At 38.9% G+C, this 17,130-nt stretch overlaps 1 protein-coding gene and 1 pseudogene across 4 annotated transcripts in view; one reads left to right on the forward strand and one right to left on the reverse strand.

Moving 5' to 3' along the window:
• The window catches only part of Pld5 (phospholipase D family member 5), a 429,659-nt gene that overhangs the window by 172,596 nt on the left and 239,933 nt on the right, over window positions 1-17,130 (reverse strand). For 3 of the 4 annotated variants that reach the window (XM_047521653.1, XM_047521654.1, XM_047521655.1), the window contains one exon: window positions 11,714-11,882. In XM_047521653.1, the coding sequence (XP_047377609.1) occupies window positions 11,714-11,882 (169 nt within the window). Of the gene's footprint in view, window positions 1-11,713; window positions 11,883-17,130 lie in introns of those variants that run through there. The other variant, XM_047521656.1, reaches the window with a different exon arrangement.
• Window positions 15,616-17,123, forward strand: LOC124961890 (eukaryotic translation initiation factor 2A-like; annotated as a pseudogene).

Here is a 17,130-nt window from a genome sequence, read left to right on the forward strand (position 1 = left end):
GTGATTCCTGAAATTGAGAAGGATTTGTTTGATGTACAGGGATGCACCATTGTTTGGGGCATAAATATTTACTATCGTTATGTCTTCCTGATTTATGGTTCCCTTAAGCAGTATGAAATGTCCTTCTTTATCCCTTCTGACTAACTTTGGCTCGAAGTCCACTTTATCTGATATAAGGATGGAAACCCCCGCTGTTTTACTGAGTACATGTGCGTGGTAGGTTTTTTCCCATCCATTCACCTTTAGTCTGTGGATGTCTTCTTCTATGAGATGAGTCTCTTGTAGGCAGCATATTGTTGGGTCTTTCTTTTTAATCCATTCTGCCAGTCTATGTCTTTTGATTGATGAGTGTAGACCATTAACATTTAGGGTTAATATTGAGATATGATTTGTATTCCCAGTCATTTGGCTTGTTTTTGGTTTTTAAGTTGGCTTGGTTTCTCCTTTGAGTGATTTTTCCTAGGGTAGCTCCTCCCTTTGCTGACCTACATTGTTGTTTTTCATTTCCTCCTCATGGAATATTTTGTTGAGAACATTCTGTAGTGCAGGCTTTCTATTTGTAAATTCTTTTAACTGTTGTTTATCATGGAAGGATTTTATTTCATCTTCAAATCTGAAGGTTAGTTTTGCTGGGTATAGGATTCTTGGTTGGCAACCATCTTTTCAGAGCTTGAAATATGTTGTTCCAGGCCCTTCTAGCTTTTAGGGTCTGGATTGAGAAGTCAGCTGCTATCCGTATTGGTCTCCCCCTATATGTAATCTGATGCTTTTCTCTTGTGGCCTTCAAAATCCTATCTTTATTTTGAATGTTAGGCATTTTCATTATAATGTGCCTTGGTGTGGATCTGTTGTGATTTTGTGCATTTGGTGTTCTGTAAGCCTCTTGTATTTGATTTTCCATTACATTCTTCAGGTTTGGGAAATTTTCTGATATTATTTCATTGAATAGGTTGTTCATTCCTTTGGTTTGTATCTCTGTGTCTTCCTCAATCCCAATAATTCTTAAATTTGGTCTTTTCATGATATCCCATAGTTCTTGGAGATTCTGTTCATGATTTCTTACCATCTTCTCTGTTTGGGCAACTTTATTTTCAAGATTAAATATTTTGTCTTCATTGTCTGAGGTTCTGTCTTCCAAGTGGTCTAGTCTTTTGGTGATGCTTTCCATTGAGTTTTTTATTTGGTTTATTGTTTCCTTCATTTCAAGGATTTCCATTTGGTTTTTTTTTTTTTGAGAATCTCTATCTCTTTGTTGAAATGATCTTTTGCTTCCTGCAGGTGCTCTTTCAGCTTATTGGTATTATCATTCATTGCCTGCATTTGCTCTCTTATCTCATCCTTTGCTTCATGAATTATCTTAATCATGTATAATCTGAAGTCCTTTTCTGACATTTCTTCTAACATACTGTCATTGGATTCTATTAATATAGAATCTAGATTTGTTTGAATCATTTTCTTCCCTTGTTTTTTCATGTTGTTCATGTATATTCCCCTATAGCTGTGCAGATCTGGGGTATTGCAGATTTCCCCCTATTGGCTTATAGTGGCCCTACAGGTTTCCAAAACCCTTCTTTAAGGGGAGATCAATATTAGCAGTGCCCAAATCAGACACTATGCAATCCTAGACCAAATAGCCCTAATGGGGACAATAACAAAATTGTTATAATAAACAAAATGAGTTCAAATATTATCTTCGGTAAAACAAACAGGTTTGCAATAAGGTCTGCAGTTTCTAATGGAGGACAAAGAGGATGAAGAGGGATGTAAAATGTGGCTGTTAATGGGATAAGAAAAGAATATACAGAAGTTCTAGAAAATAGAAAGGGTGAAAGTGTAATCAAAAGAAATTGGATGTTAGCATGCAAAAAAGGGAGAAAGAGACTCTGAGGGAACAGGTAAACAAAAGGAAAAGAGAGCAAGAAAAGTAAAGAAATAAAAACTTAAATTTTTTTAAAAAGGAGAAAAAAGAAAATCTACGGTATAACAGTCATATACTAATGAAACCTCCCAGTGTTCAGTAGCCTGATGCATGAGAGGTACCTGACAATGAGCTTCAAGCCTCCAGCAGGCGTTGCAGGATGGGATTTGCCCCACCCAAAGATCAGAGCTATGGCTTCCAGGATTATCCAGGATGGCAACTCTGGCTTCAAAATGTGTTGGCAAATGGGGAGCTGCAGCTCAGGGGTGGATGTGGTCAGCTGGAAGTCCTGGAGATGGGATGCGGTTGGTCTGGCAGGGGTCCTGGAGGTCTGCTGTGTTTGGTGTGGTTGTGGGATCCTGGAGGCCGGGTGCAATCAGTCGGTCTGGGGTCCCGGTGATAGGGCACAGTCAGTTGGTCTGGGGGTCCTGGCGGCAGGGAGCAGTCAGTAGATGTAAAGGCCCCAGAGGCAGGGAGTGATCGGTTGGGCTGAGGTATCCTGAAGATGGGGCTCAGTCAGTCTGGCCAGGGGTCCTATGGAGCCTGGCTGTTGTCTCAAAATGGCAGCAGCCACGCGTAATCAAACCTGCAGGTACTGTAACAGTGAACTTCCAGGCAGCAGCAGGCAGCTGGTGCTCCACTGACGGTTGGTGATCAGTTTGCTGACTGTTGTCGGACGATCGGGAGGTGAACCTCGAGCGCTGGGTGATGGATAGGTGTAAGGCAGGCGATGGACAGGCGAGAGGCAGGCAAATGGCGGATGATAGACGCCTCACAGTGAGCAATCTGCTCTCAAAAAGGGCGTCGATATGCTGGCAGACTGCAGGTGATCACAGCAGACAAATGGGTAAACACCAGGGAATCGAAAAGCAGCAAAAACTGCCTCACTGAGAAACAGATATCCTCTGCTTGAAACCAGCATTAGGGAGCGACAAGGAACGCAGCCTCCCTCTAGTCCGCCATCTTGGATCTCCCATTGTTGTTGTTTTTAATCTCAGCAAATATAGACTTTGGTTGTAGGTTATTTTCTATGAAATGATACTGTTCTAAGATGAAATACATTAAAATCCTATAAGATAACAACTTTACTAGATAATGACTGATCTATAAATGGAGCAGTAAAAAGGTATTCTTGAGCTTAAAAAATTCTTGAGAATGGGACTTTCTGGAGTGGTGAATGAATGGCCAGTCCTTCCAGATATCTGCCAGAGCTGAAGAGGCTCCCTGCATCCCCAAGGATAGAGCAGATGCTTCTCAGTGGTTACAACGACGAAGGGCTGATGAGCAGGTAGGTGCGTGTGTGTGTACGTGTGTGTGTGTGCGTGCACATGTGTGCCTATGCATAGAGTTTTAACTAATCAAGCAAATGTAATTAAAAATTCTATACGTAGTGGTAATTTTCCTGATCTTAATTATCTACCCAGAGTCTAACTGTTGTCAGTATTGTAACCACCCCAGTATCTAGTTCAGTAGAGCTCATAAGAAGAACTCATTATTGGTCAATAGAATGAAACTGACTTGAACTGCAGTTGCAATATGTATACAAATAAAAGAATGTGCATGGTAGTAACATTCACAGTATTTATAAACACTTCTACAGGCAATAAAATGGTCAAACATTGTTTCCCACACTTTCCATTTATTCACTAATTAATCTACACAGCAATACCACAGGTTGTGTAATCACCCTGCTTTTGATGATGAAATTGAGGTACAGAGTTAGCATTTTACTCATAGTCACACTTAATATGTATGTAAAATAAAGCTAAGCTATTCTCCTGGCTTATTTCTATAAGATCTTCTAACCACTTACCATGTAGAGAGAAGACCTGGACTTGTATTTTCCAAAACAACCTCCTGGATCACTGAGCTCTCCTCCAATGCTACTCATTAATTTGAACAAGTCCTATTCAATTTAAAAAATCATAATTTTTCAAAATCAAACAATTGTGATTTATCATCAATTGGCAATCATGGCTCTCTGGGAGGCCAGTATCTAACTGATTTCACATCAATGCATCTCAGCAAGTTTCAGTTATTATAGCTCATTAATTATTTTATTTGGTTCCTTACAGTGAACTCACGAAGAATGAGGGTTTTTACCGAAGAAACAGGTAGCACTACTAACAGTCTTTGTCATTCATATTTCCTGGCATTTTCTGAACAGTTTTCATTTCATATATTCCCATTATTTTCTCTCAGAAATTAGCAATCAAAATGTCCTGTAAATTTCAATATTTTATTGGCTAAACTCATCATCCAGACAAAAAGAAACAAAAAGCCTTTGCCTGAGCATGTATTTTCATTAAGTTGTAAAAAACGGTTACCATGGAACTGTAGCTCTCACTGGCCCTTAGCATGGTTGTAATAGAGTATAAGAGCACTGTCCAGTTTCCATCAGCACAGAAGGAAACAGAAACAACGAAATTAACCAGTGAGAGATAAGAAAGACAAACAGGATTTTTCAGGGTGGGAATCAAAACAGCAATCTGTTGGAGGTACAGATTTTTAACCAATGTGTCTATTTTCATGCAAAACAAAAGCAGACATTCATCATTCCAATTAATAATGACCATCACTCACTGTTACAAAATTGCTACTTGTCCAGAGGAAAGACAGATATAATGTACCATGTTCATTTGCATCTGTTTCCTGTGGAGCTGGGCCTATCTGCCCCTACCTACACCACTATTTGGTGCATTTTGCTTATTATAATAAATAGATGGGCTACTTTTTGGTTATAGTTCTTGTTTATCTGTGTGCCATTTATGAACCCATTTAGAGCTATTTAGGCTCTGTTGGTTTGGAAGTAAATGCCATATTTGACTATTTCCCCCAATAAAAATATTTCATATATATTCAATATGCTGTGAACCTGAGTCAATGTTTATTATCACTATATTTTCAATGGTAGTATTTATATTTTTGAATGATACTATTTAAATTAAGCTCTCATGAGTAATCAGGACGTGAACATTTTTTTCCTGGCATTATGTGTGTATGTGTGTGCACATGCAATGAGCCAATCAGTGTCTATCTCAGTATTGACAAGGTCTTGGTAAACATAAAAGCATACTCACAGGCACAAACACTAGCTGCCCAAAGTTGGAAATGCTGAGTAGAGCACTGAATTTTCTTTTCCACTGGGGAGATAAAATCAGGTAAAAATGGAAACATATTGGCTTTCAGCTAGTGCCTTCTTCTGCGGGGGGAGAAATAAAATGGTGACCTGAAAAAAATAGTGTAAGGGGTCCTCAAATTGCACCCAAAGAGAAATGTTGGCACCAAGTACCTGTTTCCTTTGTCCATTCCTGATTGGTGCATAGTGGAAAGGGAGGATCTTTAAAAATAAACTTTAAATGTCTAAGAGATTTGGTATTTAGGTAAGTCCTCCTGGACCTTCTACTCTATGCCCTGTTGTGCATACTGCTTTAGGGTTGTGGGAAGTGAGTGGATGGGTGGGGGAACAAAAAAGGCATCATAACACCCCATTCTGAATGCTTGTTCTCTCTTCAAAGACCACAGTCCATGCCTGGTCCTCACCCAGTGAGGACCTAATATATACAGGACATTCCATAAGAGCAACCACTTGGTCACCAACAGATCAGTGGAAGAAAACATCCCCTCCCTTGCAGACATTGGAACCCCCTCAAACAGAGTTCCCTTCCTGGCTCACACCATTTTCCACAGGATATGGCCAGGAATAGGTAGTTGTGGGATAAGCTGTTCATACAATCAGCCTCACATGCCCTTGAATCTATTTCTCAGAATAAATCAAACCCTTCTATCCTTCATGTTTGCAAACGCCGATCTCTCCTTTGTAAAGGGTAAAGTGAAATTGAACTTGAACCTAAAGAAAACCTACTGAATTTAAACTTTTAAGGACCATGCTATTAGCGGAAACAGAGGCAGGGAAGAGGCATCTCTTCAGCATCTCTTCGGCAGTACAATTCTACTAGGAGATATTAGTTCAAACTGAGTCTGTTCCTGAAGGCTTGCATGTGAGTTCAGCAATAGGTCACTGGAAGCAAGTTGAAAGATTCCATTTCTTGGGAGTAGGCCTATTACTAGAGAGTGACTTAGACTAGGCTTAGACTAATTGTTAGCATCTTTCTACATCAATGATATCCAGTTCAATTCATTCTCAAGCATGCAATTGACGAAGATTCTCTCCTTAACCAAGCACAAGCCAGGCTCCTCTGAGCCTTCTCAACTAGGTCTCAACCTTGGCCCCTGCTCTATTAAAAGACGTGAACAAACACTAACAAGGTGTTCAACAGTTCAAAGACCCATCATTAGGATGACTCTAATCTCATTTAAAGTATCTAAGAAAATTTAAAAGCTGCCAAAAGAATTTACTATTTGTTTCAGTCAATATCCAACTGATTCCCAGTCTCTTTGAGAGGGCAGAATCCTAACTTCCATAAGCACCAGTTAGCTAACAAACTCAGATGGCTTTCACATGAATCAAAACCCCATTCCCACCTTCTTAGAGATTTTTACTTCTCTGACTCTGCTCAAGTCCTGGTCATTTCCCTATTCCTTCTCACTATTCTCACTTCAAAACTCTCAGCCACTTCTGCACTGGCCAAAGCTCAATTTATGCTGACTCCTCTTCTTTGGTGCAGTCAATATATTACTGACTAAAATCTGTTCTTAACACTTTAACAAGTGTGAAGCTGCATTTACTTGTGATACAATCCATTGACTAACTAACTCATCAAATACCGAGTACCTAGTGTATCAGGCACTTGTGCCAGGCACTGTTGTAAAAGCAGACTTAACTTCAACTGTCAATTTTCCCATTGCCATGTGAGCAAGACAGGCAGGGTGGTGTTACTTCCATCATGTAACTTAAAGAAGTACGACACAGAAAGACCCTAAGGCAAAAGGTCAGAATGACAGTTCAGCACTTTTCAAACATTTTTGATCACACAAATCACCTGAGAATCTTGTCAAAATGCAGATTGATTCAAGTGGGGTTCAGTTTTGTGCTGAGAACTTGTATTTCTTATATCTTCCCAGGTAGTAAAGATGCCTCTATATTCAGGGCCAAACTCTGAGGAGCAACAGTTAGCTTGCACTTGAAGGATTAGCATGAAAGTTCAGATTAAAAGCAACACAGAGAGCTGAGCCCAGTGGTGCATGCCTGTAATCCCAAGTACTCAGAGGACGGAGGCAAGGGGATCATAAGTTTGAGGTCAGGTTTGGCAACTTAGCAACTTAAAAAAAAAAAAAGCTGGAGATGTAGTTCAGTGGCGGAGTACTTGCTCAGTATGTGGGAGGCCCTGGGTTTAATCCTCAGTACCACTAAAATAAAGGAAGGAAGGAAGGAAGGAAAGAGAGAAAGAAAATGCAGAGTCAGAAGTCCTTAGTCCTTGTTCTGGAAGATTATGTCCCTCTCAAAAAGGGGGCCACAGATCACCCATGGAGGCTTCCAGTTTACTGGTGAAGCCATCTGAGTGCCTCTGCTCCAGGGGTTTGAACCACCTCGCACCAGGCTCCAGAGTTAACTGCACTACAGAGCACTCCACTACTGCCCCAGCCTACAGAATCTCCTGGAATCCTGCAAATGGGCTTACTGGGCATCTCTGGGGAATGCTGCAGGGTACTAGGACCTCCAAACACAATCAACTCCAAGTCTAGATTATTTGCAGGAATCCTAGTGGTCAAGTGGGATTTAGGCAGGGTCAGAGAGAAATAGTAACCTGGGGGTGCAGGGAGGGAAGTAGCAAAGGTCACTGTATATTTGAAAAGAAAAATCCAGCATTCCTGAGGCACAGCATAATAGAAAAGAAATAATTAGGCCACCATGTCCTAAAGTCAAAATCTTTCTATTGTGTGGTTAGTACACATGGTTTTTTTTGGTGGCGTATATGGGGTGGGACAGAGCTGTTGACACTGCTCTCGCGGTATAGCAGCCTGTGCTAGTCACTACATGGCTCTCAAAGTCAATTAAAGCTTGAAGTTCCTGTCCCCTTCAGTGGCTTGGTGCTGGTCTTGTCTAGGGCTAAGAAAAGAAAGCTGGAACCATCTCTCGCTCATGTTATCAAATCTGCTATTGTAGATTATTTCCAAAGTCCACCGTCAACATTCTCTCCCTCTGGTAAACATGCACACTATACCAGGAGTCTGTTGCCCCTCCCCTGAATCTGGGCTGGCTTGTGACCTGCTTTGACTAACAGAATGTGGCAAAAGTAGTGTTCTGAAATTGAGAGGTCTTGTAGTTTTCACTTTCACCCTCCTGGAATCCAGCTACCCTAAATCTTGGGTTAAATCATTGAATGATGAGACTCCACATGGGGAGAATGAGAACTGTCCAGTCTTCAGACAGCCCAGTCCCAGCCACTCTCCCAGCCAGTGTGACCATGGGAATGATGTTAGCTGACACTACTGGAGTCAAAGAACTGTGCAGCCAACACACATAATAATAGGAAGTAATAAGGAAAATATCTTGGAGATATTTGTTACATAGCAATAGATAACAGAGATAGGAATTGCTATGGCAAAAACCTAAAGCTATGTGGCACTGCTTTGGGGACAGTAGCGATGAAAGCTAGAATCTCATCCTATTCCTCAAGGCCAGAAGCATAGTAAATAAATTGCTTTTGGAGTCCTCAGAAGGGCCACTCAAATCAAGTAAGGCCAGACTGTTTGGCAACACTACCACCTGCTGTAAAATGGAAGATAAAAAGATGTAGCTAATGAACCTGTGAATCTGGGAGAATCTTAGGGCGGTGATCAAAGCTTTCACGGTATATAGACTGTTATGAAAAAGATGAACTAAAGAAAAAACTGTTAAGTTTTTATGCAGAATTTAGAGGAAATGTAGAGATCTTTCTACTCAGCCAAACATTCTCAAAGAGATGGCCTCAGGGTGGTGGGTGTATTGGAGATCTCTCAGCTAGACAAAAGAGCTCTGTAGTATATATGTAATTTAAATTTTTTTCCAGTATATTGTGATGTCTTCACAACTCCACAAAATCTTTCTGGCTGTGGAGAGACTGCCCGTAGCAGAGCTAGTCAATTCTTAGAGGTTACAAATGCCTCTAAGAACCAGTCGGGGGCATGACTTTGATATGCAAACTAATGAATCTAAATCCAGAACTCCTCTATTTGAGCCATATACCCCAGTAGGCAAGATTCCTCTGCTTTAATCATCCCCAAACAGGTACCAGGAAGTCAGAAGTATCACTATAGCTTAGAGTCTGCAAAAATTTTTCACACTAGTCAATCAGGAACTATTTGTCTTGTCTTTCCAAAGACAGACCTGTCTTTCCAAAGACAGTCTCTGGCCTAAACTTTTCTTTTGACCCTGCCCCTTCTGCCTCCCCACCACCCTGGTGTCTTTCCAAGTGGTCTGTGTAGTGTTCCATGCCTTCTGTTTCTCGTAACTACAAGTATACTAAACTTTGTTTTCCTGAGCCTCTCCTCTGTCTCCTCTTGTGGCCACACAGGACTGACCATCTCCTAATCTACTATTGCTCCTGGCAATTTGAAGGGTGAAGACCTGGGGCACCAAGGATCATAGTCCATAAAGAAAGATGAGTCTGCAAGTTATTTGTGGTGTGGGTTCTTTTACTAAATGTTAATTTGTTAAGATGTTCCATGCTGTACCATGCTGGATTGAAAGAGGACAGAGATGTTTAAAATGAAATGAGGTCTCTGGTTTTAAATTCTACTAGCAGAAGGCAAGCTAAGAAAGTAAGTTCAAAGGAAATGCAGATTATATCTGGTGAAAAAAAAAGAACATAGCCTGGGCGGGGTGGGGAGGAGTGGGGTGGGTGCAGCTCAGTGGTAGAGCGCTTGCCTTCGGAGGCTCTGGGTTTAGACCCTAGAATCTCAAGAACACGGACACACAGATGGTCAGATAGTCAGAGGGTGGAGCAAAGGGCTTTTGAGAGCAGCAGATTAGGAAACCATGCCTAGGGAAAAGAACTAGATCCTAGTCTAGACGCATTCCTGTTTGCCGAGTTGGAGAAACTGGTGACGCTTGCCAGGCTGGATTCAGAATTGCCATACACTAATGACTAAAATGTGCTGTCCCTTTCCCCCTTTTTGAACAAAAGTGTCTGTAATTATCTCATCCCTGCCTTAACACTGCATGTTTAAAGACTGTGTGGGGAGACACATAATTAGTTTTTAGTATATGTGTTTCCAAATCAAGAGAAGTCCATATATGGGCACCTCATTCAGGTCTGCAGCTGATACACAAGAAGGGGTCCCAGATATTGAACCTTTCATGTAATGGAACTTAGAAATTAATTTTGAGGGATGAAATGAGTGTATTTTGCATGTGGAAGAAACATGAATTGCTATGGCCACAAAGTGGGCTGTGTATCCTCTCCAAAGATCACTGCCAATAGTGCTCCTCAGTCCTGTATCTGGATGCCACTCCTCCAATCTTGGACTTGTGACTTGCTTCAACCAATGAAATACACTGGAAACAACATTCTGGAATGCCAGAACTAGGTCTTAGCAGGTCTTAGAGCTTCTGATTTTGTCCTCTTAGGATCTAGGCACCATGTCTAGAGCCCAAGCTAGTTTATAGAATGACACAGACACATGCAGCCACCCCCGAACATTCCAGCTACCCCAGCTGACATGCAAGATATGTGTGATCCATCTTGGATCCTCTAGCCCCAGGCCAGTAACTCCATCAAACACTATGTGGATCAAAGATGAGATCCCTCTGTCAAATCCTGCCCCAAATCATGAATATGAAAAATGATTGATATTTAAAATATTGATATTTTTAATATTGATATTTTAAATTGATATCTAAAATATTGATATTTTTAAACCACTGTGTTTTGGGATGATACATGACACAACAATAAATACTTGAAACAGCTGCTGAAATAGCAGACATGGAAAAATGGAGAACACATGCACTTTCAGCAATTTTAGTAAATGTATTCAATTCTTTAGTAGGAACTTTGTGCATTTTTTTTTACCCATTTTCTAATAATTTTGACTAAAATAGTAAAAATGAAAAATAGATTTTGAAACACCAGTAAGTAATGAGTATAAGCTTACTGCCAAGATATCTTTTAATTGCAGAGATGAAATTGATGTTACCCTTGACCCATTTAAGACACTTAAGTATAGGCCAGTAGTCATAGGTTTGGACAGGACAGCTCAATGCAATTATCATGGTTGTATCAATATTGACAAAAATATACTAAAAACAACCAGAATCATTTTATCATATCCAGAATACTTAATAGAGAAATCACTTAACTCATTTAGTCAGTTTTCTAAAGATGGTTTTCTTTAATAATAACATTTCTTTTTCCTATTCACCCAAACATGACAGAATCAAGAAACAACTACCCTGGAAAGTTTGATTCTGCTGCTTTAAAAAGTTAGCTCTGGAACCTAATGGTAAATTATAACACAAATTGACCAAATAAATATCTCAGCAAGAAATTACAGAAATAGATCTGTAAACATGCAGGTTGTGCAAAGCACATTTCTGGGTCTTGCTGCTGGCAGGTGCTTAGCTGTGAATGGCATCCCTGGACTTGTGTGGCACAACAATGCTGTGTGGAGAACCTATTGCAGGCAAAGAGGAAACATGATTGTGCCCTTAAAAACCTGGGGTGCGAGTGGAAGCCAAGCAACATATGATTAACAACAACATATATAGATAAATGTGATGATATGCATGAACTCTTGAGAGAAGGTGAAATTTTAAAAATGAGCTGAGCTTGAGGAGTGAAGGAAAAGAATACTAAAGAGTGTAAGATGCACATAAGTAAAATCATCACACAGAGAGAGGATGCAGCTTACCTGACATGCTGATGGATGAGTGTGGTTGAGATCCCAATGGGAAGACACTATGTCAACAGACTTTTTGGCCATGTTGAGTAAATTCATCCAGCCTTGGAAAAGTGATAAGTGAAATGGTGCATTTTCTGAATAGTTAAGGCCTTCAGGAATATTTTCCACCAGGGCAATTCTTAGAAAAGATTTTGAAAAAAACAAACAAACAAAATCTAGTCAAATTTGAAGCCATCAATCTTTCTTTACATATTTATACAGAGACATCTGGAAAATACTCAAATTTTTCTGAATGTATACTTTCCTCATACTTTACATCTTCCTACCAAAGGTCTCTGAGGTTTCATCTATGCTAATTGTGTTCTGAGAGTTCACACTCTTATTTTCCATACTTAGCACAAATATTCAGGAAATCAGCGTATATGTCTCTAATGCCCAATTTCAAACTGACCTTGAAAAAAAAAACTTCAGCATTTCCCACATGAGCATCTTCTAGTACTACATTCCTAATTTTTTCCTTGCAGCAATGGAATTATTATATAAGGTACTGCTTCTGCAAGCTACTTGAGGCCACAAGTTAAGTTTGTCTATCTCCAATTTCCAGTTTGATGTTGGTCTCATGTTGGAATTCAATGAAAGTGATTATTATCACTTAACACCTCTATTGATGCTTCCCAGTCTAAGGTAAAAAGTAATACTGAGAAGAAGTACTAAAAACTGCCTGGTACAAGATTTTATTAAAGTCAGAAATATGGAATGTACAAAATGTTAGCAATAATCAAGCCCCCAAAACTGCAATCAGCAATATTATATTTTCTCTGTGTATATGCCGTTATGTTTTGGCCACACCTCCATTGTGACCATCTCTCTGAGGAAGCTGAACAAAACTTTTCCAATATAATAAATGTATATTATTCTGCAATTCTTGATGAAGAAATTCCAAACTTTTTGACAATACCTGTTATGTGCTTCCAGAACAATAATCTGTTTTATTCATAGCTGTATGCCCAGAGACAAATCCACAATTGTGGTCTGGGGGTGTAGCTCAATGACAGATAGTGTGCTTAGCATGCACCAGACCCTGTGTTTCATTCCCAGCACAATAATTAAAAAAATAAATAACTTAAGTGTGATAAATACTCATAGAATGAATTTCAGCTTTCAACACAGAATTCAGTACTTCTCAATAAAATTGTTAACTGTAACTCTTCTGAGATTTGTTTCATTTAGCCAGCTTCAAAAATAAATCCAAGACTGTTAATAAAATGTTCTTGTGTATTTGGTGAATGTAGAATATTATAGCCAGCATGGGGTTTGGGGATTTGGTTCAAGACATTCAAAATTTTGGAATCAAATCACCTCACTACCACCTGTGAATTCATTTAACATTTGTTGATCACTTTTAAGTAAAGGGCAAGCAAATCACTTTATATAATGCAGAAAGGATGATGATAAATCTGAGTCCCCAGAAATTCATACTCTAGTGGGAGAGTCTGTCTCACATTAACTGATTCAATAGGATTCTAATAGAAAGTAGATCCTAGTAAATGGTGAAACACGAGTAAGGAGTTTAATTAGATGAATAAGTGGAACCAATGCAGGAAGGAAAATTAATTGATTGGGGACATTAGGTATTGAAGGAAGCGGAATCTGAAATGAGTCTTCAATATAGAATTTTTTATAAGCAAGCTGGAAGAGAAAGATACGCTAGGAAGGGGAGAAGGGTTAGTGTGGCTGGATTTTTGTGAGGTAGGAAATTTGTGCTAGGAGCTTATATGGTGGAGTCAGCATTGTGGAGGTGGTGAAGCAGGAAGAAGAGTTTGTATTTAATGTTTAAGCATTTGGCAGAAACAAAATGTATGTCACAGGAATAAGGAGAATAACTGGCAGCACAGCTGTATGGTATTGAAGTGGAGAAAAGGGAAACTAGAAAATGACAGATCAGAAGAGTAAGAGGCTGTTGAAATAGTTCTGGAAAGAAAAACAAGAAGTTTGAATTAGGTCAATGGGAATAAAAAATTAACATGCAATGGACATTTTAGAAAATAAATCTTAAGGATGCAATATTTTATGGGTAGGAAGAGCAAGTGATGGGGAAATATTCAGTCACTGAGGACTCTCACATTTTCTTGCAGAGCAAACATAGCATCTCTGAACTGGGCTTTGATATACCTTCAATGGTCTCTGGCCCTTCTCCAAACTAATTTCTATACATAGCTGGATTAATTTTAAAAAGCGTAAATCTAAATGTTATGCCTAATTGAATTTCTTAAGGACTTCCCCAATGGCCTTAAGATGGGCTGGCAAGTGTTTGCCAGTGTGACCTGCCCTTCTGTAGCTTCACTAGACTCAGATGTCCTCTTTTAGTTTTCCACGTTTTTTTTTCATAGAGTTGTATAAATGATAATATTTGTTATTACATATTTGTACATGCACACAATATTAACAATATAATTTGGCCAATATCACTCCCCAGCACCTCCTCCCTCCCTCCATGCCTCCCACCTCTTGGTCCCTTTCCTCTACTCTCTCCCTTTGATTTTCATGAGATTAGATGCCCTATTTTGAGTTTCATACTGACAGCCAAACTTGACATCTTTCCCTCCTCCCCTACTATTATCTCTAGATTTTGGTATTTACTTTACAGTTTCTAAATCCCAATTCCTACACTGGTCATTGAGTTCTCTCTCAATAAACCTTCAAATTTCCACAGTAAACATCACTTCCTCTTGATGGGCTTCCCTATGTCCCCAAAGTAGGCTAGATCCCTAATTATCAACTCTTACCCTTTCATCCTAATCATCATTTTTAAAATCACATTTTCAAGGTTGCTCTCCTTGACAGATGTGGAGTATGCAAAGGCAGGAACCTACTCCGTTGGCCCAGATTTGTATCCCCAGCACTTAACACACTGAACACAAGGTGTCTAAAGAATGTGTGCTGAGTTTTATTAAAATCTGAACAATTTGGAAGAGGCAGGTAGGGTCTGTTAATGCTGACAAGGAACACGGGAAAGGATGAGAGTTGGGGATTGGGAGATAGTGTCAAGGTAGAACACATGAAGACAAAACCATCCCCAAACTGAACATGGAGGAAATGCCTACATTTTAAGGTTGGCAGCATGTGATACAGATGAGAGGATTTCAGAAGGGACCATAAAAGAAGCTGGTAGACAAGAGAAGCCGAGGAGAAGGCAGTAGTGAGGAAGTCAAGGTAAGAGAGGGTTGTATTTCATCTACTTCAAAATCTTCAAAGGCAATAGACAGTGGTCAAAATTTGATATTGTGATTTTATTCACAAATAAGCCCAATTATCCAATTCATAGAAGCTAGACATGGCATAAATACATGGTTTGAAAAAATAAGCAGTTTCAGCCTTCCCTACAACCATAAAATATATTTAAAATCATGAATATATTTAAAAACTATTCAACCAATAAAAACAACCCCCTTAACAAAACCAAAACGTAATAGCTGCCAAAAAAAAATAGAACTGATTAGTTTTAATGTAAACTTTGATATAAAAGACATACTGAGAAAGACATGAGAAGACTCAAGAAGCCAAGATAAATCAAATAGATGAAATAAGGAATGTAGAATAATTATACAATTGTGGATGGATCCATACCATCCCATTCTTCCTACTGTTCCCTACTGACTTCTGCTAGGCATACCAATGCATATTCCTGGTCTCTTTTTAAAATCTTTGGACCAGGTGTTCTTAATCTTGGATCTGTAGGTACAACTCATAGGTACCTATTAACTTGAATTTTTACATCTTTATTTACTCTAATCTGTAATTAAAATTCAGCATTCCCTTCCATTATGACCAAAGACAACCACAGGAATAATGTTAGCAGATTCTATGATTTTGGCACTATTAAGAATTTTTTTTTTTTTTTCCAAAACAAGATGGCACCATCCATGCTACTCTTGATAGTCCAAGGATAAAGGGCTGTATATGGTGAAAGGACTACCATATTTTACGGGTATTTTCCAGGTGGTCTGGGACATTCTTTACAAAGTCTGTGTTGCAATCCTCTACCCTTCTCAAAATTAGAGATGACAGCTAGGAATCTGAAAAAAAATTGCAAAGTTTATACTTATAGTAATATGGGATATTATTTGCTAGTGTTACTGGAAAAAAAGTAAATATCATCAATTCACTAACAATGAACCACTGCATTCCTTCAGCTTCCCAAAAGTAGTTTTATTGAACTCTCATCAGAAAACACTGTCTTGGCAATGTGAGCCTTACACTACTTTTAAAGATGGTACAGCTGGGATACTCAACCTACAATGTTATGATGTGAAAACTGGAACATGTTTGAAATCTTCCATCCAGAAAAAAATGCAACAGCAGTGTCCATCTGGTCAGAAAAACAAAAAAGGTATCTTGCCTGAGTTGTTAATGATGGAGTTTATTTATTTATTTTTTTGGAAAAAATATCAGTTTTAACACAACTGCAAGCAAATTACATTTGGAAAAATTAACGATTTTGTGTTATCACCTGAATCCCAACAATACAAGGGAGTAATGTTCTAACAAGTAAAGATGTACCTTCATTCGTTAGATTACATCAGTACCCCAACTTTGGTGGATCACATGCAGCTTTAGCCAATAAGTTTCTTTAAGGACAAGAAGGTTACAGTGCTATAGAATAAAACAAAACAAAACAACAACAAAAAACTACCACTGTGATGATAACAGCTAGAACAAATGTTGACAAAACAATTGTTTCCTACAAATAGGGAAAAAAACACTGCTCTATATTCAACAAATGGATAAAATGCTGTAACACAATTACCAAAACAGAGCCACATGTATTAAAGAGGTCTGGAATTCTAGTTCTCCTGAGTTTTGTGCTGTTTAAGGTTTCATGCCTATCAAAGTGACTATTTTAAACTTGAAATGTGATCCTGTATTTGATTTTAGAAATAGTCCTTGTAACAAGTCTACTATAGCCCTCACAGAAATATATTAGTACTAGCTAGATTGGGAGATCTCAGAGAACAAATGGAATGTGGGATGTTAAATACTACAAACTTATTTCTAAACTAGTGGCTTCTGATTCTATACATTTTGCTCGGTGTGCAGATGGTGAGCATATTTTAACAGCCATGCATGCTCCCAGGTTACATTTTAGTATGGGTACAAGATTTGGCATTATACTGGCTCTTACACAAATACAATATGTCATCAAATGCAGAATTCTGGCAAGTTTGGATGGACTATTTCCAGTAAAAACAGTAGCTTACCAAGCAGTTTCAACTGAAGTACCCAGTGTAGAACCTAAAGTTGCTGCTGCTTATAGACTCTCAGCTATAAGAAATAAATCAACCATTAATTTTAAACTTCATGGAAGTGGTTACCTCAGAATATGAAACCGCCATCAAGAAATGCTATTTTCAAAAAATAGCCCTTTT

This window comes from Sciurus carolinensis, chromosome 12, assembly GCF_902686445.1.
Source record: "Sciurus carolinensis chromosome 12, mSciCar1.2, whole genome shotgun sequence".
Lineage (NCBI taxonomy): Eukaryota > Metazoa > Chordata > Mammalia > Rodentia > Sciuridae > Sciurus > Sciurus carolinensis.